General features: G+C 49.3%; 1 protein-coding gene across 7 annotated transcripts in view; it reads right to left on the bottom strand.

Moving 5' to 3' along the window:
- Positions 1 to 25,722, bottom strand: part of WDPCP (WD repeat containing planar cell polarity effector) — a 141,253-nt gene that overhangs the window by 108,453 nt on the left and 7,078 nt on the right. For 6 of the 7 annotated variants that reach the window (XM_064146306.1, XM_064146304.1, XM_064146302.1 and 3 more), the window contains exons 3-5: positions 21,059 to 21,173; positions 17,237 to 17,370; positions 9,576 to 9,767 (exon numbers count right to left, since the gene is read on the bottom strand). In XM_064146306.1, coding sequence (XP_064002376.1) covers positions 9,576 to 9,767; positions 17,237 to 17,370; positions 21,059 to 21,173 — 441 coding nt within the window. Of the gene's footprint in view, positions 1 to 9,575; positions 9,768 to 17,236; positions 17,371 to 21,058; positions 21,174 to 25,722 lie in introns of those variants that run through there. The other variant, XM_064146305.1, reaches the window with a different exon arrangement.

A 25,722-nucleotide genomic window follows, 5' to 3' on the forward strand; every position in this document is an offset into this window, starting at 1 on the left:
TGGGGGGCAGGGAGGGGAATCTCAAGTTTCTAGTAAAATATCCAGCAGGTAACTCTGAGGACGACAGAGAGAGGACTTCTGTCACCTGCCCTTGCCTGTGGGAACAGAAAATCCTACACTGCAGGGGCAGAAACTGCAGCACGTTTGAACACAGTGCCAGAGGAGAAGGAGAGAGATGTTCTTTGGTGCCATACAGCTGCAGATGCAGGAAAAATGTTTTTTTCTGAGTAGAAAAGGGAAACCATTTAGGGGTACTTGGAGGCTGAATGGATTGGAAGAAGAACACAGAGGCAGGGAACGATACAAAGACAGCAGCTAGCAAAGGGTAAGAATTTGTGGTGTGGAAACATGGAAAGTACCATAAAGTGATGGAGGCAACAGTGGAGAGCAGTGAAGATTCCTGCCCTGGGTGGGAGGTGGTGTACAGGGGCTTGAGCAGGAAGTTGTAGCAGAAATGCCATCTGGAAATCAGCTCCAGAGCAGTTTATGAGAAGCTATTTCTCTGAAAAAGAAAATCCAGCGTCTCTAGAGGGATGAGAGCAGTGGGAGTTAGTCAGAAACTCGCTGCTGTTTGTTCATGCAGAAGTAAAGGGTGAAAAGAGAATGTCAAAGAGAGCCAAACCCCACCCTCAGGTACATCCACCGCATTCTTCAGGCTGGGAACTACAGCTACTGACCTGCCACTAATTCTGGAAGCCTCTTCTTCTGACTCCGGGTGGTATGCAAGTACCATCGATATGGAAAGGGGAAACCAAGGTGATTAAAAGGCAGAGAGAGGGCAAGGGAGGGACTCTGGCCCTCTCAGGCTGAAAGCAGAAGCGCTGGCATAACGTTAAATCAGCCTCAGTTTGGTTTCTACAGATCACAAGACCAACTGAAGACATAATTTAGCCTTTCATCCTGCAAAGGGTTCTGTGAAATGAAGATTTATTATTTTTTGGCCTACCACCCATCACTTCAGAAGCAACTGATGAGCTTACAAAGGAGTTCTTTGGGCTGCTGATCAGACTGATGTGGATGTTTTGTTCTGGCAGTTTACTTATTTTGTCAGCAAAAGGGTTTCTCATTCAAATGAAAGAACAAAAGGATTGTTGCAGTGCTGCGGCTGCAAATCGGCTGCCAGTCAACACAGAGTATCTTAAGCTACTCCTCTAAGATGGGGACATGCAAAGAGCCCCTGAATGCAGGAGCATCCAACGCAGAAGTCTGCACATCCAGCCTGTGACAAACAGGCAAAGGGATTCCACCAGAGCAGTGAGCACAGAGAGGAGAGACAACAGAAAATTACTTATGGAGCCTGCAAAACATTTCCTCACCTCCACCATCCCCTCAGCAGCAACCCAGGCTCTGCAGCTGGTCACTTATGTCCAGTGGCCACCCTGCAGATGCCAGGACTGCTGAAACCTGCAGCTTGTGAGGGTGTGTTGAGTGGCACAGCAAGGAGGTTACCACAGACAAAGGCTTGCTGTGACCAGAGAGTGTCCCAAGTCCAAAGAAAGACAAAGTGCAGTGTTATTGTTCTGCAGCTTCCCTGCAGAGTCTGCACAGAGACCCAGGTTAGCTGCCTTTCAAATATGTGAAACAGAAATCTTGCCCAAGCAAGTCTTCAAAGCTTCCATAACTTCAGTGAAATGAGCCTTGAGGCCCTCCGGGACTCAGATTTCTGTCTTCCTGTGGCAGGTTTCAATGCCCTGCATTATTCCTCTACATATTTTCACCCAAACCCAGTACTCCTCTCTGGACACCTCTTCATAAAAGCTATGAGAGAGTCCTGGAGATCCCCATGATTGCCAAAAATGTGAGGAACAAAGGACCGAGCAGGCTGTCAAACTCTGAACAGACGCTGGCTCCAAAGGTTAAGACAACAGAGAAGAAAACCACCTGAAACATGGATTTTTCAGCTGCATAGGGCTGACTGCTGGGAAGCAGTAAGGAAAACAGACACAGCAAAAGGAATGTTGCCACCTGACTGCTTGAGAGGCACCCGACCCAGCTCCTCATTTGTGGGACAAAATCTTGCTCACTGCTCTGAATTGCTAAGAAAACAAAAAACTTGTGTTTTGGAAGCCTCATTTAATCAGCCTTGAGAGGAGAGCCTCCCTGGTCTCACAGCATTCTGAGAGGAAATGCTGGAAGCCTAGGGTAGGACTGGGTGCTGCATAGAACTGGGTTTTAGAGATGAAACTGGAGCAGGAGAGATTAAGGTTTGAAGTTCTGCAGCAGGAAGCTGCTGGAACAATGCAGCAGGTTGCCCAGGGAGGTGGTTGGGGCCTGGAGATATTCAAGGTGAGGCTGGAGAGGACTGTGGGCAACCTGCTCTAGTAGAGGATGTCCCTGCTGAGTGCAGAAGGTTGGACTGGATATTTGGAGGTCCCTTCCAGCCCAGAGCATTCTGTGATTTTCTGAATCTGTTCAGCTTTGTAAGCAAACATTATGCTGGTTAAAAAAAGATCTTTTTTCATTTCAAATCTGAAGAGCAGCTGTAAGCTGGGCTAGGCAGCATAGAATCATAGAATCAGCCAGGTTGGAAGAGACCTCCAAGATCATCCAGCCCAAACTAACACCCAGCCCTATCCAGTCAACTAGAGCATGGCACTAAGTGCCTCATCCAGTCTCCTTTTAAACACCTCCAGGGATGGTGATTCCACAACCTCCCTGGGCAGCCCATTCCAATGCCAATCATTCTCTCTGCCAACAACTTCCTCCTAATATCCAGCCTAGACCTCCCCTGGCACAACTTGAGACTGTGTCCCCTTGTTCTGGTTGCCTGGTAGAAGAGCCCAACCCCCATCTGGCTACAACCTCCCTTCAGGTAGTTGTAGAGAGCAATGAGGTCTGCCCTGAGCCTCCTCTTCTGCAGGCTGCACACCCCCAGCTCCCTCAGCCTCTCCTCACAGGGCTGTGCTCCAGGCCTCTCCCCAGCCTTGCAGCCCTTCTCTGGACACCTTCCATTATTCCAACAGTTCCCACAATTCAAAAAAAATAAATCCCACAATTACCTTGAGCTTAATACCTCTGTTTCAGCTATGGAGGAGGTGAGGCACTGGAACAGGTTGCAGAGTAGCTGTGCTGGCTCCAAGTCTGGAGATGTTTGAGACCTCAGACTGAGGAGCAGTCTGCTCTAACAGGAGGTGTCCCTGCTTATGTCAAGGAGGTTGGAACCTGATGATCATTAAGGTCCTTTGCGTTCCAGGCCTCTCACCAGCTTCATCACCCTCCTCAGTGCAGCCCCTTTGAACACTTAAAACGGGAAGTATTTTGCATGGAGTGCTGGGAAAAGTCCACATATCGAAACAACTCTGAGTTTTAAGCAGCAGTTCTTATGCAGAAAATTGGCTTACTAGGCAGATAAAACAGAAAAAAAGAAAAGAAAAGAAAAGAAAACAAAAGCAGCAGAGAAAGCAGCTTGCTGTGTCTGAATTGGGTGGCTTGCAGATGAGAGAGAGGTTTGATTTCCGTTCTGGCTGTTAAAAAGCAGCTTGTTTAATTTCACACAGGGAGGCTCCACATTGCAGCAGCACCTTCCTCAAAAAACCCAGAGTGGGAAGTGTAGAGCAGCACACGTCAGAGCCAAAGAGCTTTACAAACGGCCCTGTGAAGTGGGAAAACAAGGCAAACCAAAACAAAGCCCCAAGCCTTTTTTTTTTTCAGTGATATCAAAAAGAAAAATGGGACTTCTGCTCTGGGTTACTGCTTTGGTTGCTGCATTCATCACCCCACACACATCCTATTCTTCTTTCAAAAGGTATCATCACCATCACCTTTACCCCATAGTATTCACTGAACTTTGAGCGCTCCCCATGACATCGAGGGGTTCACATTCTTTGCTGTGAGAGGCATTTCAGCTATTCACTCACAGAGTGTGGATGCTTTCACAGAATGACTCAGGTTGGGAGAGACCTTGGAGCTCCTCCACTCCAGCCCCCTGCCATGGACAGGGACACCTCTCAACAAGACTTGGTTGCTCAAAATCTCTTCTAATTTGGCCCTCAAACACCAGGCATCCACAACCACTCTGGGCAGCCTATTCCAGTCTCATTACCTTGGTACTGAAGAACTTCTTCCTCAGCTCCAGTCTAACCCTGCTCTCCCTCAGCTTCAAACCATTCCCCCTCGCTTCCTGAGTGTTGCAGTCCTTGCAGGACAGGCTGCCCAAGAGCACAGAATCACAGAATTTCTTAGATTGGCAAAGACCTTCAAGCTCCTCGAGTCCAATCATTAGTTTCTCACTGACAAGTCCTTGACTAAACCAAATCCCTCAGCACATCTAATTGCTGTGAATCGCTTTGGTTGGAAAGGACCACCAGGATCATCCAGTCCAACCTTCATCCCAGTGTCCTTAATCACTAGACCATAGCCAAGCTGTGTTCTGTTTGCTTCACAAGCTTTGAGGCACAGTGTGGAAGCAATAACTATGCAATATTAAGTCCTGGGAGACAGAAAAATAACGTTGCCTCTCAAGCAAATTATTTTTCTCCACAAGACTGAAGTCTAATTTTGGTGATTTGCACTAATACCAAATGGAGTGAAAACAATAGGGCAAAGTGCCACAGGAACAAAACTGGGGGGACAGCCAACACCCTGTCAGGCTGTGCTGCCATCCAATGAGTTCTGGATAGGCTGAGAGCTGGGAGAAGGAAATCTCACGAAGTTCAGTCAGGACAAGTGCAGAGTCATGCATTGGGAGAGGTACAACAGCAGGCACCTTTAGATGCCCTGCTGGAGAGCAGCTCCACAGACCTTGGAGCACTGTGCACAGCAAGTTCTGCATGGGGCAGCAATGTGCCCTTGTGGTCAAGAGGGCCAAGGGCATCCTGGGGGGCAGCAAGGAAAGTGTGGCCAGCAGGATTACAGAGGTCCTCCTGCTCCTCTGCTCTGCCCTGCTGAGACTACAGCTGCAATGCTGTGTCCAGTTCTGGGCTCTCCAATTCAAGAGACAGAGACCTGCTGGAGAGAGTCCAACAGAGAGCTAAGAGGATAACTGTGGGACTATGAAAAGAGACAGAGAGCCCTGGGGCTGTTTAGTCTGCATAAGAGAAGGCTGAGAGGGGACCTGATCAATGTCTATCAATATCTGAGGGGTGGGGCTCAGTAATAAGACAAGGAACAATGGATACAAACTCGAACAGAGAGAGTTTCACCTCAATGTCAAGGAAGAACTTTACAGTGAGGGTGCTGGAAGCCTGGAGCAGGTTGCCCAGAGAGGTTGTGGAGTCTCCTTCTCTGGAGGCTCCCAACCCCATCTGGATGCATTCTTGTGTGGACTACTCTGGGTGATGCTGTTTTGGCAGAGGGGCTGGACTGGATGATCTCTGGAGGTCCCTTCCAGCCCCTAACATTGTGTGATTCTGTGCACTGAGTCCTGGCAGCAGCAGCTCCTGCTAATTTCTTTTTTCAGAATAAAGTCCAAGTTGATCTTAACACAGCTTAGTCCAAGTTGATCTTAACACAGCTTTCTCTCCAAGTATTTAATCCAAGGATGATTTCCCATCAGCTCCTATTTATTCCTAGCAAATTGTCTGCAATGATTTCTGGAAAATTCCTCATCTGGTTTTGAAATCAAAACACCAGCACCATCTCCACAGGGAGACAATTTAAATAACATCCCTGATTGCTGGTACTCTAACAAAGAAAACACCAACAAATCCCACAGAATTAAATCAGTTAATTGGAGAAGGGATGAGTTTATTGCCTGCAAGAAAGCAAGCAAAGCTTCAGCAGACAAAACACTTCTGCAGCAACGTGCTTGCATCTACACAAATGCACGCCAAAGTCCTGTGTCAGGAAAGAAAAGCACTTTTATGTCTTCAGGGGACAACTCCTCATCAAATCTTAGAGCGTTCAGCACATTAAACACTGAGCTCCAAGGAAAAATGGAGACAAACAAGTCAAGATTTGCAAGGAGGAAAAAGTTATTTGGGGTTTTAGAGGAATCCTGCCTGCCTTTAGCATCAGCAGTAGCAAATGCTAAAAGAGAAAGGCACACAGCATGGCTCCAGTCAAATGAAAAGGGTGTGGAAGACATAAGCTCTGCTGGCCCTGGGCAGCTGGAGCACAGGATGCCCATGCATTGCGGGCACTGCGCCGAGAACCTCTCTGCTGAAGCTCCAGGGACAGGCTGTCGGGAAATGGCCTCGGGTTGCACCAGGGCAGCTTCAGGTTGGACACGAGGGAAAAATTCCATCACTGCGAGAGGCCAAGCATTGGCAAAGGCTGCCCAGGGAGGTGATGGAGTCCCCATCCCTGGAGGTGTTCACAAAGCTGTAGCTGTGATGTCTCAGGATATGGTTTAGTGGCCATCGTAGTTGGGTCATGGTTGGACTGGATGATCTTAGGTGTTTTCCAGTCTTATTGATTCTGTGATTCCATGACTTTATAAAGCACAAAATCACACAATGTCAGGGGCTGGAAAGGATCTCCAAAGCTCAACACCCCTGCCAGAGCAGGTTCACCCAGAGCAGATCACACAGGAACACATCCAGGCAGGTCTTGAATATCTCCAGAGAGGGAGAGTCCACAACGCTCCTGGGCAGCCTGTTCCAGAGTTCTGTCACCCTCACAGGACAAAAATTTTCCGTCCTGTTTCCATGGATGTCCTGTCACTGGGTATCACCCAGCAGAGCCTGGCTCCAGCCTCCTGCCACTCACCTTTACATCTTCATACAGCAATGAGGGAGAGCCCTCAGGCTCCTCCTCTCCAAGCTCCAAGCCCCAGCTCCTCAGTCTCTCCTTGTATGGAAGATGTTCACTGCCTGCAGCAGCTTTGTGGCTCTGGGCTGGACTTTATCAAGCATTTCCTGAGGTCCTTCTTGAACTGAGGGGCCCAGAACTGGACACAATATCCCAGATGTGACCTTGCCAGGGCAGAGTAGGTAGCAAGGCAGTAGAGGCAAAGAGGAGCAAATAACCATGCTTACAGAAACTCTGTATTTCAGTGGTACCTGGCTCAGAAAGCCACTCTTTAGAAGCTGCCTAGGAACACTAACGATGCTTCTGCTCGTGCTTAAGCTATCAAATGACCCTCAGAAGTTGAAAGTATTATGGTAAAGTTCCCCTCCCAGCCTTTGGAGGGTCAAAAATGTACCTCAGTTCATTGCAGGCTGAGGGCTGATGCTGCTTCTAGAGCTGCTGGGTTCTGATGTTTCCCATCCACGTGTGGAATTTAATCCCTGCCCCCCAAAAGGAGCACTGGAGAAGCCAGGACAGAAACCAAACCGAGGAGCACTGTGTGTTATATGGGCTGGGTGCATAAGGAATGCACTCAGGCAGAGTCCTGAGCCTCACACAATAGTTCCCTGTGGCATCACCCCAGAGGCAAGCAGAGGGAGCAGAACAACTGACACCCAGTGAGGCAGTTTGCTGTCTCCAGCTGGCCATGTTTCCCAGAGCCCTGGCACACTGCTTGGTGTGCCAGTGACAAACATAGGGAAAGGTATGGCAGGCAAAGAGCTGAGAATGGAAACAGTCCAGCAGAGGTGAAGGACCCAAAAGGGGGAAGCGACTCAATAGCTCCAGTTGGCACTTCTGCTTTTACAAATAAATTCCTTATATTTATAGAACAATGTGGGCTTAATTAAAAGGATGATGAGTTTAGGCCTAAAGGCTCAGTGGATGCTTATTATCATGATGGTGTTCAGCACCAGCCAGCCTCAGCCCTAAGCAATTCAGAGTCTAAACCAATAGAAGGATCATGGAGCCACAGAGTCATAGAATGGCTCTGGCTGGAAAACACCTGTAAGATAAACCAAGGTGCACTGAAAGATGCAGAACAATGCTGGAACTTGGAACTCTCCCCCTCATGTAATAAAATGAAACAGAGAAAGCTTTAAACTGGGTCTGAAAGGAGTCTTCACAAAGCATCCCAGAAAACAAGAGATGGCAAACTGATAGGTTGGCATTGAGGAGGTTTCTGGAGGCCATGGGAGGAAAGAAAAGGCATGGGAATGTCGCTGTCGGAACCAGGACGTAGGGAAGTAATGGCAGGAAATAAGATCTGGAGCGCTAGTGGGATGGAGTTTGGGAATATCAAAGTAGCACAGGGAGCAGGTGGAAAAAGCTTCCAAAGAGCAGGCATAGGCTTTAGCTACCAGAGAAACTTTTCTATGTGGTTTGGCGTAGCTGCAGGGCAAACTGAGAACTGCAGGTGTGGATGGGGCAGAGGAGAGGAAGCACTCACAGATAACCGCCAGTGGAGAGAGGTCAACTGAAAACAACTGCAGGCAGAACTCGAGGTAATTTAAACTGATATTCTGTAGTGACTAAAATCAGAAAGGAAAACTATCTCCAACCACCTTTTCTCTTCTGCTTTCCTTCTACAGAAAATTTCCAGAGAAGAAACCAGCTCCCTGAATGTTGCTCCCTGAAATGAACACAGGATGTACACTGTAAGAGTGGTGAAACCCTGGAGGTGTTTAAGGCCAGGCTGGATGGGGCTCTGGCCAGCCTGATCTAGGGTAGGGTGTCCCTGCCCATGGCAGGGGGGTAGGAACTAGATGGTCCTTGTGGCCCCTTCCAACCCTGACTGATTCTATGATTCTACAACTCACTGAAATGAACATTACTTAGCAAAGGAACAGTTGCAAGACCCTCGGATGTGTTCACCTCCCCTAATTAAAGAGACCAGGATGTTGTCTGTAAGAGCCACTTACTCCCAAGTGTTACCTGGGGCTTTTCCCCAAGGCAAACAGCCTGCAACACCTACTCTAAAGCAGCTACTCCACAGCTGATCTTACGTTTGTGCTCTCCTCCCATCCTCACTGCCTTTTAACCCCATATTAGTAGTGGTTTAATCTAAACAAAGCTCCAAATGTAGAAGCATCTCTACAAGGGATTAGTCCAGAGTAACTTGTACATTTTCAATTCAGGCCCCAGCTCTTTTAAGAGGAATCCCAAATAGCTTCCTGTTTAAAGTTTTTTACTTTACTTTACTTACAGAGGGACCTGGATTCAAAAATTACCTAAAAACGAAAGAAGCAAAATGGAGACATCTGCCTAAAAAGGGAAACTATGCAAAATGCCAGGAAAGGAGGCAGCTTGCAGTCTTGTCTGGATTCATGGATTCCACTTCCACCTACAAATGAGGAATTTGGACTTCTTCTCTCAGGAAAAAGCTAGTCCCTGATTCCTAAACAGCAGCAATTGAAGCAGCATCTGGGTGCAGCTAAAATGTTGTAACAAACCACTTAAAGCAGCTGTCCAATGCCCATCAATGAACACTGCTGACATCAGTTAACAAACGATGGCATTAGAGGAACACAGGGCAGCTCCAGTTTCCGGCTCAGAGTTTGCCAGCAGTGCTCCCACACTTCCATTTTCAGTGTGGGTAGCTCCCAAACAGTTCTGTTCCAATGGCCTAACTTCCTTCTCTAGCTCTCAAGCTGCCAGGTTTGAGGGGAACTTAGCAGACAGAGCCAGCAAAGTGCTTTCTTTTCCAGCTGACACCCCTCGGTCTGTGAGAATTGCTGTCTCCCTCTCTGAGGTTTTTTAGCAAGCCTGTTCTTTAGTTCCCCCTTGTGTTGCAGAGTTCTGTCTCTAGCAAATCTGACAAGATCCCACAACAGAGTCCAGCACTGTACCTCCAGTTTGCCATGTGCACAGCTCAACAGGAAGAGGTTGGCTCTGTCCCTCTCACAGGAAATAGGAGACCAAGGCCACGCTCCATCACCAGCTGCTGCCCACCAGCAAACGACCATATCTTGCGTAGAGTTTATGGCCAGGCACCGTTTTGTCCTCCTGCCTTCTGGCCCAAGTGCATCCGTGTAAGAAATCTGATGGAAGGGAAAAAAAGGCAGGAAATGATTAAAGGAGTGGAACATCTTCCTTATACCAGGAGAGGCTGAGGGAGCTGTGGCTCTTTAGTTTGGAGAGGAGGAGCCTGAGGGCTGCCCTCATTGCTGTTTATAAACATGTAAAGGTGAATGCCCAGAGCCAGGCTCTGCTGGGTGATGCCCAGTGACAGGACAAGGGGCACTGGTGCAAGTTGAGCCATAGGAAGTTTCATGGAAATGGGAGGAGGAATTATTTTCCCTGTGAGGGTGACAGAACTCTGGAAGAGGTTGCCCAGGGGTGTTGTGGAGTCTCCCTCTTTGGAGATATCCAAGACCTGCCTGGATGTGTTCCTGTGTGATCTGATCTGGGTGATCCTGCTCTGGCAAGGGGTTGGACTGGATGAGCATTTGAGATCACCTGCAGCCCCTGGCATTCTGTGATTCTGTGAAATACTTGAGATAACAAAACAGCAGAGTAGGAGCAGGTTGGGAGCATTTGCTTTGGGCGTTTGAAGGAGAAAGCACACAGAGACAGGGAGGTCTACACGCACAGAAACAGAGAGGTCTGCACACACACAGAGAAACAGAGGTCTGCACACACAGACACAGAGGTCTGCACACACACAGAGGTCTGCACACACACAGAGACAGAGGTCTGCACACACACAGAGACAGAGGTCTGCACACACAGACACAGAGGTCTGCACACACACAGACACAGAGGTCTGCACACACAGACACAGAGGTCTGCACACACACAGAGACAGAGGTCTGCACACACACAGACAGAGAGGTTTACACACACACAGACACAGAGGTCTGCACACACAGACACAGAGGTCTGCACACACACAGAGACAGAGGTCTGCACACACACAGACAGAGAGGTTTACACACACACAGACACAGAGGTCTGCACACACAGACACAGAGGTCTGCACACACAGAAACAGAGAGGTCTGCACACACAGACACAGAGGTCTGCACACACACAGAGACAGAGGTCTGCACACACACAGACACAGAGGTCTGCACACACAGACACAGAGGTCTGCACACACAGAGACAGAGGTCTGCACACACACAGAGGTCTGCACACACACAGAGACAGAGGTCTGCACACACAGAAACAGAGAGGTCTGCACACACAGAGACAGAGGTCTGCACACACACAGAGACAGAGGTCTGCACACACACAGACACAGAGGTCTGCACACACACAGAGACAGAGGTCTGCACACACACACAGACAGAGAGGTTTGCACACACACAGAGAAACAGACAGGTCTACACATATAGAGGTCTGCACACACACACAGAGGTCTGCATACACACAGAGAGGTCTGCACACACACAGAGTTCTGCACACACACATGCAGAGGTCTGCACACACACAGACAGACACAGAGGTCTCCACACACAGCCCTTCACGGGGGCTGGCTGCGACGTGAGAAGCATCTCCTGGCCCAGAGAAAGCCCTGCTCACACTTAGATGTGTGGGGAGGGGATTGGCAGGGAAACGCATGTGAGTTAAGAAGGAATTTACTGCAATGACTCCAATCAATACCAAAATGTACAGTCATGGTTGCTTGACAGCATCGACCTACAGAGAGGATTTAAGCTTAGCCATATTAAATGACAAGTTGTGCAGAGCAGGCCGGGGAGCTAAGGCTGGCATTTAAGGCATCATCAAATATTAAATGTATTCTACAGCGTTTGAGCAAACATCTACCTTTCTTCCCCCCCACCCCCCCTGCTCTGAAGCACTGCAGCCTGCTCTGCAGGGAAACATTCACTCCCCTCTGCATAATGTGGCTGAGCCACAGCATCATGCGTAAAGTTTATGCAGCTCCTGAGAATTGTGCCTCTTTCTCAGGCAGGATTTGTGGAATTTATTATTCAAACTCCCTTCTTTTGGAGCAGGGCGATTTGAAAACATGAGCAGTGCACCATCTGGGTGACACATGCCAAGGAAATATAGATTGCAGCGTGTTTCTGCTTAAGGAATTAATGGAAGGTTGATAGCTAGGGGAGGAGGGGAAAAAAAAGCCCAAACCTATCTTGCCATTGCTGGTCAGCAATAATCGAACCACTTTCTGGGGATTAAGCGCATGGCTAAGCCTACTGGACCAGACACTAGCAAAGGGCAGGGGGTCTTCTTATCAGAGAAATGCTTCTGGAGCCAGTCTCACTACATGACAGATTGCTTTCATATTCCTGTCTGCAAGGCAACAAAGGCTGGCAGTAATGCGATAATGCCAGAGTGCAATGGGTGTTAAGAACCCGCTGCATTTATGTATTGTATTTAGTAAATAATCAGGCTCATCCAAATTGTGATCTCACCACTCAACCAAGGCCATTAAAATCAAGGTTAATGCTTTAATAATCCTTTGCTGGTTTTTATATGGTCAAAGAGAACCCTTTTCTATTTGCATGGTCATAATATTATTGACCTCTTCATCCCCTGAATGCGCATCAAAAGCAGCTGAAATCAAAGTAATTACCAATGTTGTCCTCTCGCGGTAAACATTTAACTCCTTGTACCCTCTCTTCTTTCAGGAAATGGAAATGGATTGAAAAAACACAAATGGGAAAGGCTCACCCAAAGGCCAGTATTTTCAGAATATCTCTCCTTTCACTTGTTACAACACTCTGAAGTGGGAAGAGGATACATGCATGAAAGTTGGCAGGGAGCTGCGACCGGGATTTAAGCTACATATAAACACTGAAGCGTGTGCTAGCACTTCATTGGGATGGAAAGGCATGAGTGGTTTGCACAGGTATTAATCAGCCCTCTGTGGCAGCTTTAACTGTGCAGAATTTCACATGAAAAAACAGCCACAGATCATAATACAGCAGGTCACTGGTGTCCAGCAAGGCAAGGATGCTGAGCGGGGACTTTGGTGAAGGTTCTGCCAGCTGGTGGTTTGATCTACCAGGAGTGGTGGTTCTTGGAGGGAGGGAGAGTGTCCTTCCCATGCTGGTCTGAATTAGTTTTGTTTCTCTAGAGGGGAGGAAAGGCTGGTGCTTCTGCTCAGGGGAAAAAGTGTCTTTACTTTCATTAGGGAAAAAAGAAACAACAAAACAAGCTTAGAATCAGAAGCAGCAGCAAATGAAGAAGAATATGGCTTTAGGATTGTCACCACCCTGCACCCTGAAGCACTTCTGAGGAGCTTCATGCCCAGGGTGAAGCTGCAGAAGTTTGGTTTGAAGTGTTGCAGAGTATACTTCTAGTTGTACGGGGCTACACCCCACAGCTCTTGTAAAGAGTTGGAGCTGGAGCCTGGTAAACTCCCTTGCCAGAGCAAATTTTTGCCAGCTCCAGATGTCCTGCAGTCTCAGATGGAGGTGGAGGTGGCTGCTTGGTGGGCTGAGAACTCCCCAGGAGGCATCAGTGAGAAATAGAAGGTGGGAATCTTGGTGCTGCAAGCTCCAAATAGCTCCCACAGCCTTAAGAGCCTTCACTGGTTCTTGAGCACTTGAGGCTCTTAGAGAAGAGCTTCAAGGTTAGTCTGGCACTCAAAGAGCCTGTGGTGATGCTGAGGATCATTAGTGTGATCTTAGCTGCTCTGGGTTTTGTCTGGTCCTTGGCTGCTTTTCAGCAAGCTCACCAGATTTCCCTCTCAGGCTGGAGAGAAAAGGCAGAGTTGAGCTGTGAAAGGTTTTGGTAATGGAATGATGCAGAAGTTTCTGTCCTGGCACACTCAAACCTGGGCTAATGCCAGTGAGAGAAGGCAAATGGTAAGAGTTGGGTTTATACTTTGCAGGCTGTAGTGATCCATCCAAGCAGTGTTCCTTTGTTTTCCCAAAGTGTAAATAGGACCCAGGGTGGTATCATTTAGGAAAGAAGCTAGAGAAAGGAACTGTTGCATTCAGATATGTATTGTGTGAAAAAAATCCTGCTGTGGGATGAGCTTCCAGCTGCAGGAGGAATGGTTGACACGTTAACAGCACCCTGGCTGTCCAGGACTGCCTGGCATTCCCTGCCAATCCCCTGCCAACTTAGCCCACCATGGAGCTGGACATAGAGCACTGTGAAGTTGCTTCTGTCCAAGCACCAGGAAAATGACAATGTTCATAGGGCAGCAATTTAGTTGCACTGCACTGGAGTGGAAAGAAGCAGCTGCCTCATCTCAGAAATGGGAACTGAAGCCCAAGGTGGCTGTGTGCATTGCTCCAGGCTGCACCAAAAGGCAGAGGCAGAAATGAAGGCTGCGGCCAAGTGTCCTGAATCTTAGACCTGAGTTTTAATCCTGTGGCAGTGCCACAGCAGTGCAAGCTACCTCCCAATTCCATTTCTCTTGGAAAACAAATCAGCATCAAGGAAGTGTTGGGTTTTATTCCTGACGTGTGCATTGCTACAGGTGTGTACCTTAGCCAGGCAGGAGCACCTCTGGCTTCTTTTGTTACTGCATTAGTGTGCTCTGTGTCTGATCACAGAATGACACAATGCTCTGGGCTGAAAGGCACCTCCAAAGCTCATCCAGTCCAACCCCCTCCACTCAGCAGGGACATCCTCCACTAGAGCAGCCTGCCCACAGCCCTCTCCAGCCTCACCTTCAGTATCTCCAGCCATGGGACCCAAACACCTCCCTGGGCAACCTGTTGCAGAGTTGCAGCAGCCTCCTGCTGCAGAACTTGTTCCTCACAGCCAATCTCCATCTGCTCTGCTCTAGTTTGCAGCCATTGCCCTCGTCCCGTTCCTGCAGGCCTTTGGTAGCAGTCCCTCTGCAGCCTTCTTGTAGCCCCTTCAGGTCCTGGCAGGCTGCTCTTAGGTCTGCCTGCAGCCTAGAGGCTAAACACCCCCAGCTCCCTCAGCCTGTGCCCATAGCAGAGCTGCTCCAAACCCTAATCATGTCTATGGCCTCCTCTGGACCCTCTCCATCAGGTCCCTGTCCTTCCTGTGCTGAGGACTCCAGAGCTGGCCTCAGCCATGAAGGTGATGGCTCAGCAGAGCAGAGCAGAGGGGCAGAACGTGACAGGCCCTTCCATTTCTTCGGAGCTGTCAGTTCCTTCACACACATTTTGACTCTCTTTCAGATGCCAACATGCTGAAGTATTTTTACCAGATTTCTAACTAGCATCTGATGTCATTTCACAAGGAAGGTTGATGGTGAAAAGTGTACCTTAGAGTCCTGAACTCAGTGCTGCTCCACCCCCTGATCATTTTCAGGGTCTCCTTTGGACCCACTCTACCAGGTCCAGATCTTCTGGTTTTTGTAAACTTGACCAAAACCATCCAGGAGGAACCCTAACTCAGTGCAGAGAGCTGATGCAGTATCACTACAGCAGTGAATAATAATTTCTGCTGGCTCACACTGGTGCAATTCTGAAGATAATAAAAATTATATTTAGCTGCCTAACTGGGAAGCCTCACACAAAAGAACATTCAATTAAAAAATGCAAATGCCTTTTTTCCCCCCTCTTTTTGGCTGGCAAAGAAATAATCCATAGTGATTCCCACTGATTTCAAGAGAAAGCAAAGTTAGCACTGAACACAGGCATTTCCAGAAGCTCAGCTGTGTCAGCAAAGGACCAAACCTAACAACCCTATTAAGGAGAGCAGCAGACATTTCTGGTTTCCTAGGGCAGAGAGAGCTTTCCATGGATTAGGCTTTCCTTTTTTTCCCAAGTAAAAGATGCCACAAGCATTAGGCCCAAAATACACTCTGCAATCCTCTGAATGAAAATCAAGTAAAGAGCTATGCCTCTCCAAACTAACCAGGGAAGGCAAGTCTTCAGCTCACCACAGCTCCTTCATTAAAGTTCAATGCTATTAAAAGCCCAAGCACACCATAGCTGCTGGTAAAGCACAGCCTTAGCAAGCAGCAGGGTCCAGGCAGGAGCAGACATCATTTCCAAGCAAGGGACGTGGCGGCTCGGTTCCTGCTGAACAGTGAACTGTCTCAAATCCACCTTACAGAGGTGGGATCAATCTCGCAAATACAAGGCACTGCTGAAAGGAGGCCCTGAACTGAAACAGCCTGGAAAATGCATGAGATATTCATCCTTGCAGAAAGCATTTCTGCCCAGCAGGTTAAAATGTGCTGTGGCAAAACTGAAATTAACCACAGCCTTCTAAAGCTTGGCTTGCAGGGATTGTGGAGAGGAGAAAGTTTGCTAGCAGGAGACTGTTTTCCTTAGCACTTCTCCAGTCTGACATACATACAAACCCTCCCTTTTGACATACATGTAGACCCTCCCTTTTGCTCTCTCCATCTTTCTGCCTTTCCTGGGCAAAAGGCTGGCTCCTCCTCATTCTTGCAGTGACTTGGGTGAAGCCCCTTTCCCACTCTGCCTGTTCAAAGTGAATTGCCTGTGGCTGATTATTTTTCCATAACGCTGTAGCACCAAGCACTTTCACCTCAGCTCAGCTGCTGCCTTGATGCCAAGGAGCTTATGGGTGAGAGAAGTTATATCTACACAGCCCCATCCACCTAGGCCTTGGTGGAATTTACATAGGGACAGGACAAGAGCTAACAGCTTCAATCTGGAAAAAGGCAGACTTAGACTGGACTTGCGAGAAGTTCTTCCCCATGAGGGTGGTGAGGCACTGAAATAGGTTGCCCAGAGAAGCTGTGGAGGCTCCACCCTGGAGGTGTTCAAGGCCAAGCTGGATGGGGTCTTGAGCAACCTGGGCTAGTAGGAGGTGTCCATGCCCATGGCAAGGGGTTGGAACTGCATGATCTTGAAGATCCCTTCCAACCCAAGGCATTCTATAACTGTGATGAGCTGGCTGTACTGAACTCCAAGCTAGCTCAGCTATCTCTAGACCACCTTTCAGTGACTGCTGTGCACACCTGAAAAAAGGAAGATTTTAATCTTCACTGTGTAAGTACTGAATTAAGATTCAGAGGCAGCAAGTCACTTGCCTAAGGTTTGTCAGTGGTGTGAAACTCAGCTTCTTTATTCTGAACCCCAGCTCAGTGCCTTGACTGCCAGACCAGCTCTGACAACAATGCAGTGCCTGTAACTAGAGGGCAAAGAAAGATTTACAGCAGGTGCTTGAATTCTTGCCCCTTCGTGGGCTGGTGTATCTTAGCTGAGCCACAGTGTGCTTTTAGCCCACAGCAAACATGAGGTAAAAGACATTAGTTGAAGTCTTTTACATCCAGGTTTACCATTACAGATTTGGCTTCATGCTTGTTAGATGCTGAGAACGTGCAGAGTCAGTCCCTGCTGTTCAGCTGAGGTAAACTGTTAAAGCAGGAGCAACTCAGCTGTGAGCCCGAGCCCTTCACCTCAATGCAGTAGAAAAGGGGATCTCTTGGCACAGTATTTTACCTCATTGGCTCAGAGTGCCAGGCAGTTTGGTTTGACTTTTCAAGAACTGCCACGTTTAGGATCTGAGCAGTTCTGGTCAGTCACAGGAAGCTTTGCAATCTGTACTGCTGCCTGGCATCGGTGAGTACCAATGGCTCACGAGGTGAAACTGCTGCAGTGCTTACAGTCCCCACTGAGAGCTCTACCTTCAAGTCCAAACAGGAGAGCTTCTCCAGCCTCCTGCTGACGTCAGCAGAATCCACCTTCTTTGCAAAGTGAATAAAGCAGAGCTGGTTATGGTCCTCAAACGACAGGATGATGAAATTGTCTGTAAAAACAGCTGGAAAACAAACAAAAATTGTCACCACTGTCGTACCTGTTCCTAATAACAAAACAAGTTACTTAAGCCTCTGCTGAGACCTTGCCAAACGCCTTTTCTGGCAAGGTGGTGTCTTCAGTGTTACACTGAAGCTTCTGTAATCTCCTGAAAGCCATCAGTGTGTCACCCTGCCAAGACTTTCTTGGAAATGGGGACTACTCCCACTGCACAAACCTGACTTCCTCAGCTCCTATGAGGCCACCGCTGCGTTCAGACACGAGCTGTGTGCCCTTCCACCCTCATCTCCAACTCGGTTCAGCCTTCAATTCTGCCTTTTATTTCATCAGAGTAACATCCACCACTCTTTGGGAAATGCACCCAGTGGAGCCCAGCCTCTGACAGGGATCACAGGATGTTAGGGGTTGGAAAGGACCCCTGGAGAGTTTCCAGTCCAATCCCCCTGCCAGAGCAGGACCAGAGAATCCAGCACAGGTCACACAGGAACACATCCAGCTCTGCTGTCTCCAGCAGCAGAAGGACACACAGCTGCTGGAGTGAGGCCAGAGAAGGCCACAAAGATGCTCAAGCTGGAGCAGGCTGGAGCAGCTCTGCTGTGAGCACAGGCTGAGGAAGCTGGGGGTGTGCAGCCTGCAGAGAAGGCTCCAGGGGGATCTCAGAGCTGCCTGCCAGTGCCCAAATGGATCCTGCAGGAAGGCTGCAGAGGGACTTTTCACAAAATCACAGAATGTCAGGGGCTGGAAGGGATCTCCAAAGCTCATCCAGTCCAACCCCCCTGCCAGAGCAGGGTCACCAATACCAGATCATATAGGAACACTTCCAGGGAGGTTTGGAATATCTCCAGAGAGGAAGACTCCACAACCCCCTCAGGCAGCCTCTTCCAGTGTTCTGTCACCCTCACAGGGAAAAAAAAATCCTCATGTTTCCTGGGCCTTGTGGTGAGGGGGTCTGAGACAAGCCAAGGGGGATTGGTTTGAAGCTGAGGCAGAGCAGGGTTAGACAGGAGCTCAGGGGGAAGTTCTTCAGTGTGAGATTGGGGAGACTCTAGTACAGGCTGCCCAGAGAGGCTGTGGCTGCCTCCTGCCTGGGGGTGTTCAAGGCCAGGCTGGCTGAGGCCTTTGGCAGCTGAATCTATCTGAGAGGTGGCCCTGGGTGGAGGGGTCTGGGGTAGACAAGCTTTGAGGTCCCTTCCAGCCTGAGCCATTTGGCGGTTCTGTGACTCGCTTCCATTTGCAGACCCCAGCAGAAAGAAGTGCTACAGGATGGGGACAGAGTGGCTGACAGCAGCCAAGAAGAAAGGGACCTGGGGGTACTGGAAGACAGTAGCTGAACATGAGCCAGCAGTGTGCCCAGGTGGTCAAGAGAGCCAATGGCATCCTGGGCTGGATCAGGAACAGTGTGGCCAGTAGGATGAGGGAGGTTATTCTTCCCCTGTACTCAGCACTGATTAGACCACACCTTGAGTGCTGTGTCCAGTTTGGGCTCCTCAATTCAAGAGAGATGTTGAGGTGCTGGAAGGTGTCCAGAGAAGGGCAGCAAGGCTGGGGAGGGGCCTGGAGCACAGCCCTGTGAGGAGAGGCTGAGCGAGCTGGGGGTGTGCAGCCTGCAGAAGAGGAGGCTCAGGGCAGAGCTCATTGCTGGATACAGCTACCTGAAGGGAGGCTGTAGCCAGGTGGGGTTGAGCTCTTCTCCCAGGCAACCAGCAACAGAACAGTGGGACACAGTCTCAAGCTGTGCCAGGACAGGTTTAGGCTGGATGATAGGAGGAAGTTGTTGGCAGAGAGAGTGATTGGCGTTGGAATGGGCTGCCCAGGGAGGTGGTGGAGTCGCCATCCCTGGAGGTGTTCAAGAAAAGAATGGATGAGGCACTTAGTGCCATGGTCTGGTTGACTGGCTAGGTTTGGGTGCTCGGTTGGACTGGATGGGCTTGAAGGGCTCTTCCAACCTGGTTAATTCTATGGTTCCAAGGAGGAAGGCTGCAGAAACTGGTGACCATGAGGCTGAGCCATCGTGTTCCATTTCTATAGCAGTTTGGGTGATACAGCTGGGAAAAAACCTATTTGTTGCTTTATTGTTCCCTTCTTTCTAAGCTCTTCCAGTCAGGAGGGTTTTGGAAACCAATATTTGTATTTCTGTGCTATCTGAAGCCAATGTAAGGCAGGATAGGTATAATTTCATTATTATTTATTAATTGCTTCAGGAAGACAGAGCAAATAGATTCAACAAAAAACTTCCACCTGGGTAAACTTTAGCTTCCTTGCTTTTGTGCCTTTTGCCAGCTGAAGGTATGAAATCTTCCCTCTGGAAAGGGTGGAAGGAAAGTCTGAGATGGAATTAGTAACCTGAAAATTTGGTGGAGTGAAAACAGGAGTGAAGACATTGCACTCTGAGGTTTCAAGATGAGGTTAGGGTTACCTTCTTGGGTACTAAAGATTCTGCATCCTTGTTGTTTTCCCAAGCTACAACATATTGGTAAGGAAGGATTTGAGGGGTGCAGTACTGCAGCTCTCTGAAGCAAGCAGGCCAATACTCAGTAGATGCCTGGATATGGAAGAAAATTAATCCTTCAGGAGCAAAGCTAAATCTAGCATGGATTGCTGCTGAAAGGACATTGTTTGGCTCTGCTTTATAAGAATCTGGAAGATCATGGCTGGCAAGGAAATCCCATGTTCTTGCTGATGCATGTGCCAAGATAGCTCGTGGAGTCCTGAGTGGAGCTCTGTGGAGGGAGACACACTGGGAATCACAGCATCAGAAGATGTTAGGGGTTGGAAGGGACCTCTGGAGAGCTTCCAGTCCAATCCCTGCCAGAGCAGAATCCAGCACAGGTCACACAGGAACACATCCAGACAGGGCTGAAAAGGCTCCAGAGAAGGAGACTCCACAACCTCTCTGGGCAGCCTGTGCCAGGGCTCTGGCACCCATACAGTCAAGAAGTTCTTCCTTATGTGGAGGTGGAGCTTCCTGTGCTGCAGTTTTCATCCATTGCCCCTTGTGCTGTCCCAAGGCACAGGTGAGCAGAGGCTGTCTCTGTCCCTTCCTTCCTGAACCCCAGTCCTCAGCTATTGATAGACATTGCTCAGATTCCCCCCTCAGACTTCTCTTCACCAGACCAAACAACCCCAGGTCCCCTCAGCCTCTCCTCATCAGGCAGTGCTCCAGGCCCTTCAGCATCTTCACAGCCCTAATGCTCCAGTTGTGTCCTACAGCTGTTGAAAGCAGTAACATTCTCCTAAGCTTTCTTCTGCGTGAAGCTGAGATTTCCTTTTTAGCAGTCAGTAATTCAGGACAACTGTGAGACTCTGCTACATCTGCCCATAACTAATGTCATCCAACCTTTCCTAATAGGTAACTATTTTAATGACAGCTATCCCACTGAATTAAGCAGCTGTCCCCTCTCCCTGCCTGCGGAATACAGATGATGAGTTCAAATGGCACATTCCCAGTGATTACAACGTGTGAGAAAATGAACTTTAGGAACCCATTCAGCACTTGACAAGCCTTAAAACTTTGATGTTAAATATTCCTCTTCAAGCACTCTTAGTCCTGAGGGTTGTAACTCTGGCATTACATGCAATTACTTGTTGTGTTTGCAAGTCCCCAGTGGCAAGAATTAGTCTACCTGTTGACACACTGCTTTCGCTACTCCATTGTTAATGCAGGCAATTGCTTTGCACTTGGGTGTAATTACCGTCGCTGATGGTGTCGGAGATGAGCTTCCCCACCAGGGTCCTGTCAATCACCACTTTCTCCAGCTGTGGCCCAGAAAGGCTTAGGGACACCAAGACACCTGAGTGAAAGAGGAGCTGAGTCCAAAGAGTGAGAAAACAAGACATCAGGCAGCGTTAATAAAGTGAAGTGTTCCGAGGCACACATTAGCAGCTTCCATTATGCAGCACTCTCACTTTCAGCAGGACAAAGACAGGCTCCTGGTTGGTGGGGAGGTGACTCTGGAAGCACAGCTGGTACACAGCACTGAATTGCGTGGGGACAAGAGCTGTAATTGCTGGGCACTCGAAGCAGATGCCTGCTGAGCCACCAAATGGTGCACAAAATGTGCTGAATTTTCTGGAGAGGCAGCTGGAGGAGATGAACAATTCTGGAGGAGATCAGAATTCTGTCACAGATTGGTAGAATGGGTTGGGTTGGAAGGAACCTTCAAGATCATTCAGTCCCAAACCTCTGCCATGCAGACAAACACCTCCCACCAGCCCAGGTTGCTCAAAGCCTCATTCAAATTTGCCTTCAACATCTCCAGGGAGGGGACATCCACAGCCAGTGTCTACCCACCCTCACTGCAAAGAATTTCTTCCTCATCTGCAGTCTCAGTCTCCCCTCTTCCAGCTCAAAGCCACTGTTCCTCATCCTGGCACTCCAGGCCCTCGTCAAAAATCCCTCCCCAGCCCTTCTGGAGCTACTTCAGGTACTGGAGGGCTGCTCTAAGGTCTGCCTGGAGCCTTCTCTTCTCCAGACTGAACAGCCCCAACTCTCAGCCTGTCCCATAGGGAAGGTTCTCCAGCCCTCTGAGCATCTTCATGGCCTCCTCTGGACCCTCTCACAGGTTCAGGTCCTTCTTGTGCTGGAGGCCCCAGAACTGGATCCAGTGTTCCAGGTGGGGTCTCACCAGCACATCCTGATGAATAAAGGGATGGACACAGGGCCCTGATCTTTTCCTATGTAAAATAACTCCACATGCTGCAGAAACCCCCACCCATTGCTGGGCTTGGTGTCATTTCTGTATCATGAGCACAGATTAAACTCAGCATGTTTTTGCTGCCCTGCTTACTCCTGGTAACTCAGACATGTTTAACCTAAACACTGGTGCCCTAACATGAGAGCTGGGGGCTCCTCACGAGCCCTCCTTGAGATCAGCTCATTGATACTTCTCTGATTAGAAGGAATTGAAACCACTGCACAGAACACTCAAAGGCTTATTTCAGAATTAACTGAATATCTCTACCTAGTTAAGCTCTGTTAAATGATGCAAACAATCTTGAAGACTAAGTCAGAGCACTTTTCAGGGAGCTGAGGGTGTTCAGCCTAGAGAAGAGAAGGCTCCAGGCACACCTAGGAGCAGCCTGCCAGGACCAGAAGGGGCTACAAGAAGGCTGCAGAGGGACTGATGCCAAAGGCCTGCAGGGACAGGACGAGGGCAATGGCTGCAAGGTAGAGCAGAGCAGATTGAGACTGGCTGTAAGGAACAAGTTCTGCAGCAGGAGGCTGTCAGAACACTGCAACAGGTTGCCCAGGATGGTGTTTGGGGCCCATGCCTGAAGATATTCAACGCGAGGCTGGAGAGGGCTGTGGGCAGCCTGCTCTAGTGGAGGATGCCCTTGCTGAGTGCAGGGTGCTGGACTGGATGAGCTTTGGAGGTGCCTTCCAGCCCAGCCCATTCTGTGATTCTGTGATCAGCTCCTTCTGGTGGCCTGTCTTGGATGAGAGTGAGAATGCTCAGTGGGAGGAGTTCTGGGAACCGTATCTTTTACACAATAGGATTGTTCAAACCAGTCCTTTTCTGAAAGGAACTATTACAGCAAGGAAAGGCAGAAAACAAACCCCATCAGCCCCCTGCCCTGACCCCACTGTGCCAAAGCACTCTGGCAGAAGCAGGACACCAAAGGCTTTATCAGAGCTGTTGGACCTGTTATTGTTCTACAGGAAAAGATAAAGTCAGGGAGTTAGAACAAAAGAATTGTGAGCATAGCACTCACTGCCAAGCCTGGCTTCTACAGAAACCTGGATGGGAACAACAGTGGAACCAGTGGCTGCAGAGACTGCCACCCCCTCCTGTGCTGCTGACAGCACAGCTGTGTTCTGGCTCATCTGCCAGTGCCACCTCGCATCCTGCAGCCTGCTACACCAGATGACCTTGGCAGAGAAGCTGATGAAACTTCAGTCCAACTCTCATCCTTGCTCCATGGCAGACCTTCTAAACATCCCATTCCGGCAGCTGTCTGCATCTGCCTCCAATCAGCTAAACCAAATCAGCCTTTGCTTAGCGGAGGCAACAGCAGCCCTACAGTGGCTGAGCAACCTTTTTCCCTCAGTGAAGACACTGTTGTAGAAAAGTGCAGAGGACTTAGCAGAAGCCAGACACAGCTCTCACTTCTACCTACAGCAGCAAAGCCAGGACAAGCTCCTTAAGATCTTTATCCATGATCTGGGTGAGGGGACCCAGGCACCCTCAGTCAGTTTGCAGGTGGCACTGAGCTGGGAGAGAGTGTGGAGCTGCTGGGGGACAGGAAGACTCTGCAGAGGGACCTGCACAGGCTGCATTCATGGGCTGAGGCCAATGGGATGAGATTCAACAAGGCCAAGGGCTGACTCCTGCACTTGGGGCACAACAACCCCAGGAAGGCTCCAGGCTGGGGGTAGAGTGGCAGGAAAGTGCCCAGCAGAGACAGAGCTGGGGGTGCTGGTGGACAGCTGGGTGAAGGTGAGCCAGGCTGTGCCCAGGTGGCCAAGGAGGGCACCAGCAGCCTGGCCTGGATCAGCAATAGTGTGGGCAGCAGGAGCAGGACAGGGATTGTCCTCCTGCAGCCAGCACTGCACTGGGGTGGCCACAGTTGGAGTGCTGGGTTCAGTTCTGGGCCCTCACTCCCAGAAGGACTGGGGCTGGAGGGGGTCCAGAGAAGGGCAAGAAAACTGGGAAGGGTCTAGAGAAAAAGGCTGGGGAGGAGCTGAGGGAGCTTGGAGGTGTTTAGTGTGGAAAAGAGGAGGCTGAGGACAGACCTCATTGCTCCCTGAGAGGAGCCAAGTGGGTTCTGCTCCTGAGAACGAGTGACAGGAAGAAAGAAAATGTCCTCAGGTTGCCCCAGGAGAGATTTAGGCTACAGATGAGGAAACATTTCTTTGCTGCAAGAGTGGTCAGAGACTGGAACAGGCTGCCCAAGGAGGTGGTGGAGTCCCCATCCCTGGAGGTGTTTGAAAGAGGCAGAGATGTAGTGCTGAGGGCCATGGCTTAGCATCAGTCTTTGTGCTAGAGAATGGTTGGGCTGGAGGATATGAAAGGCCTTTCCCAACCCAACCCATTCTGTGGTGGTATGAAATGAGTCACAGAATCATAGAACCATCCCATTTGGCAAAGCCCCTCAGGATCACCAAGTCTCACCCTACTCCACAAGATTCACTTTAAACCATGTCCCCAAGGACCACATCCAAACAACCCTTAAACACCTTTAGGATGGGTGACTACACCACCTCCCCAGACAGCTCATTCCAGTCCCTGACCACTCTCTCCACAAAAAACTTTTTCCTTATGTCCAATCTAAACCTCTCCAGCCTCAGCTTGAGGCCATTCCCCTTTGTTCTGTCTCCAGTTCCCTGCAGGAAGAGCCCAGCAGCAGCCTCACCGCAATGTCCCTTCAGGTAGCTGCAGACAGCCATGAGGTCTGTCCTCAGCCTCCTCTGTTTCACACTAACCATCCCCAGCTCCTTCAGTTGCTCCTCATCAGATTTATTCTCCAGGCCCTTCACCAGCTTCCTTGCCCTCCTCTGGACCCGCTCCAGCACCTCCACATCTCCTCCTTGCCCTAACTCATATATTTAACCAACACCGTCCCAGTCTATGCTCCTGTCACTTACAGGTCACACAAAACGGTCTGGATTGGAAGGGAACTCCAAAGGTCATTGAATCATTTGCAAATAAGCTCTGGTAATGTCTGAAGGAGGAACACAAAACATCTGTGAGGTGCAATGGATTTGTAGAGGACAAATGATCACTGCCCACCCTGCCAACGCCTGCTCATGCCTGTGTCTGAGGAGCTCCTACAGCCTGTGATTCAACACTGCCTGCCACGACAGATGTCCTTTAGGGTTTTGTCCTGGTAAAAATGTTAGACACAGTTACACTCCTGCAGCTTTTTTTCCTGGACAATCTTTCAACACTTCAATTTATCTTTATGTTGAAGTTAGATTAGATAAAATCACAATTTATTTCCAACTTCATGATGTTAAGCCCAGCCAAGCTTTGACTCTAGTGAGCTGTAACTGTCCGAAGAACCCAGCTGCAAAAAGTGAGGGTTGAAAGTCAGAAGTTGATGAACTCTGATGCAAACAATGATTAAGGAAAGTTAGATGAATGCTCCAGCTCTGAATTACTGAATGAAGTCCTTTAGACTGGAGAAGAGGCTGAGGGGAGACATCATTGCTCTCTACAGCTCCCTGAGAGGCTGAAGCCAGGTGGGTGTTGGGCTCTGCTCCCTAGGAACAAGTGATAGGAGGAGAGGAAATAGTCTCAACCTGCACTAGAAGAGATTTAGATTGGAGATGAGGAACATTTTTTTTTTCTGTGGGAATGGTCAGGGATTGGAACAGGCTGCTCAGGGAGGTGGTGGAGTCTCCATCCCTACAACA

The sequence above is a fragment of the Pogoniulus pusillus genome, chromosome 7, assembly GCF_015220805.1.
Source record: "Pogoniulus pusillus isolate bPogPus1 chromosome 7, bPogPus1.pri, whole genome shotgun sequence".
Lineage (NCBI taxonomy): Eukaryota > Metazoa > Chordata > Aves > Piciformes > Lybiidae > Pogoniulus > Pogoniulus pusillus.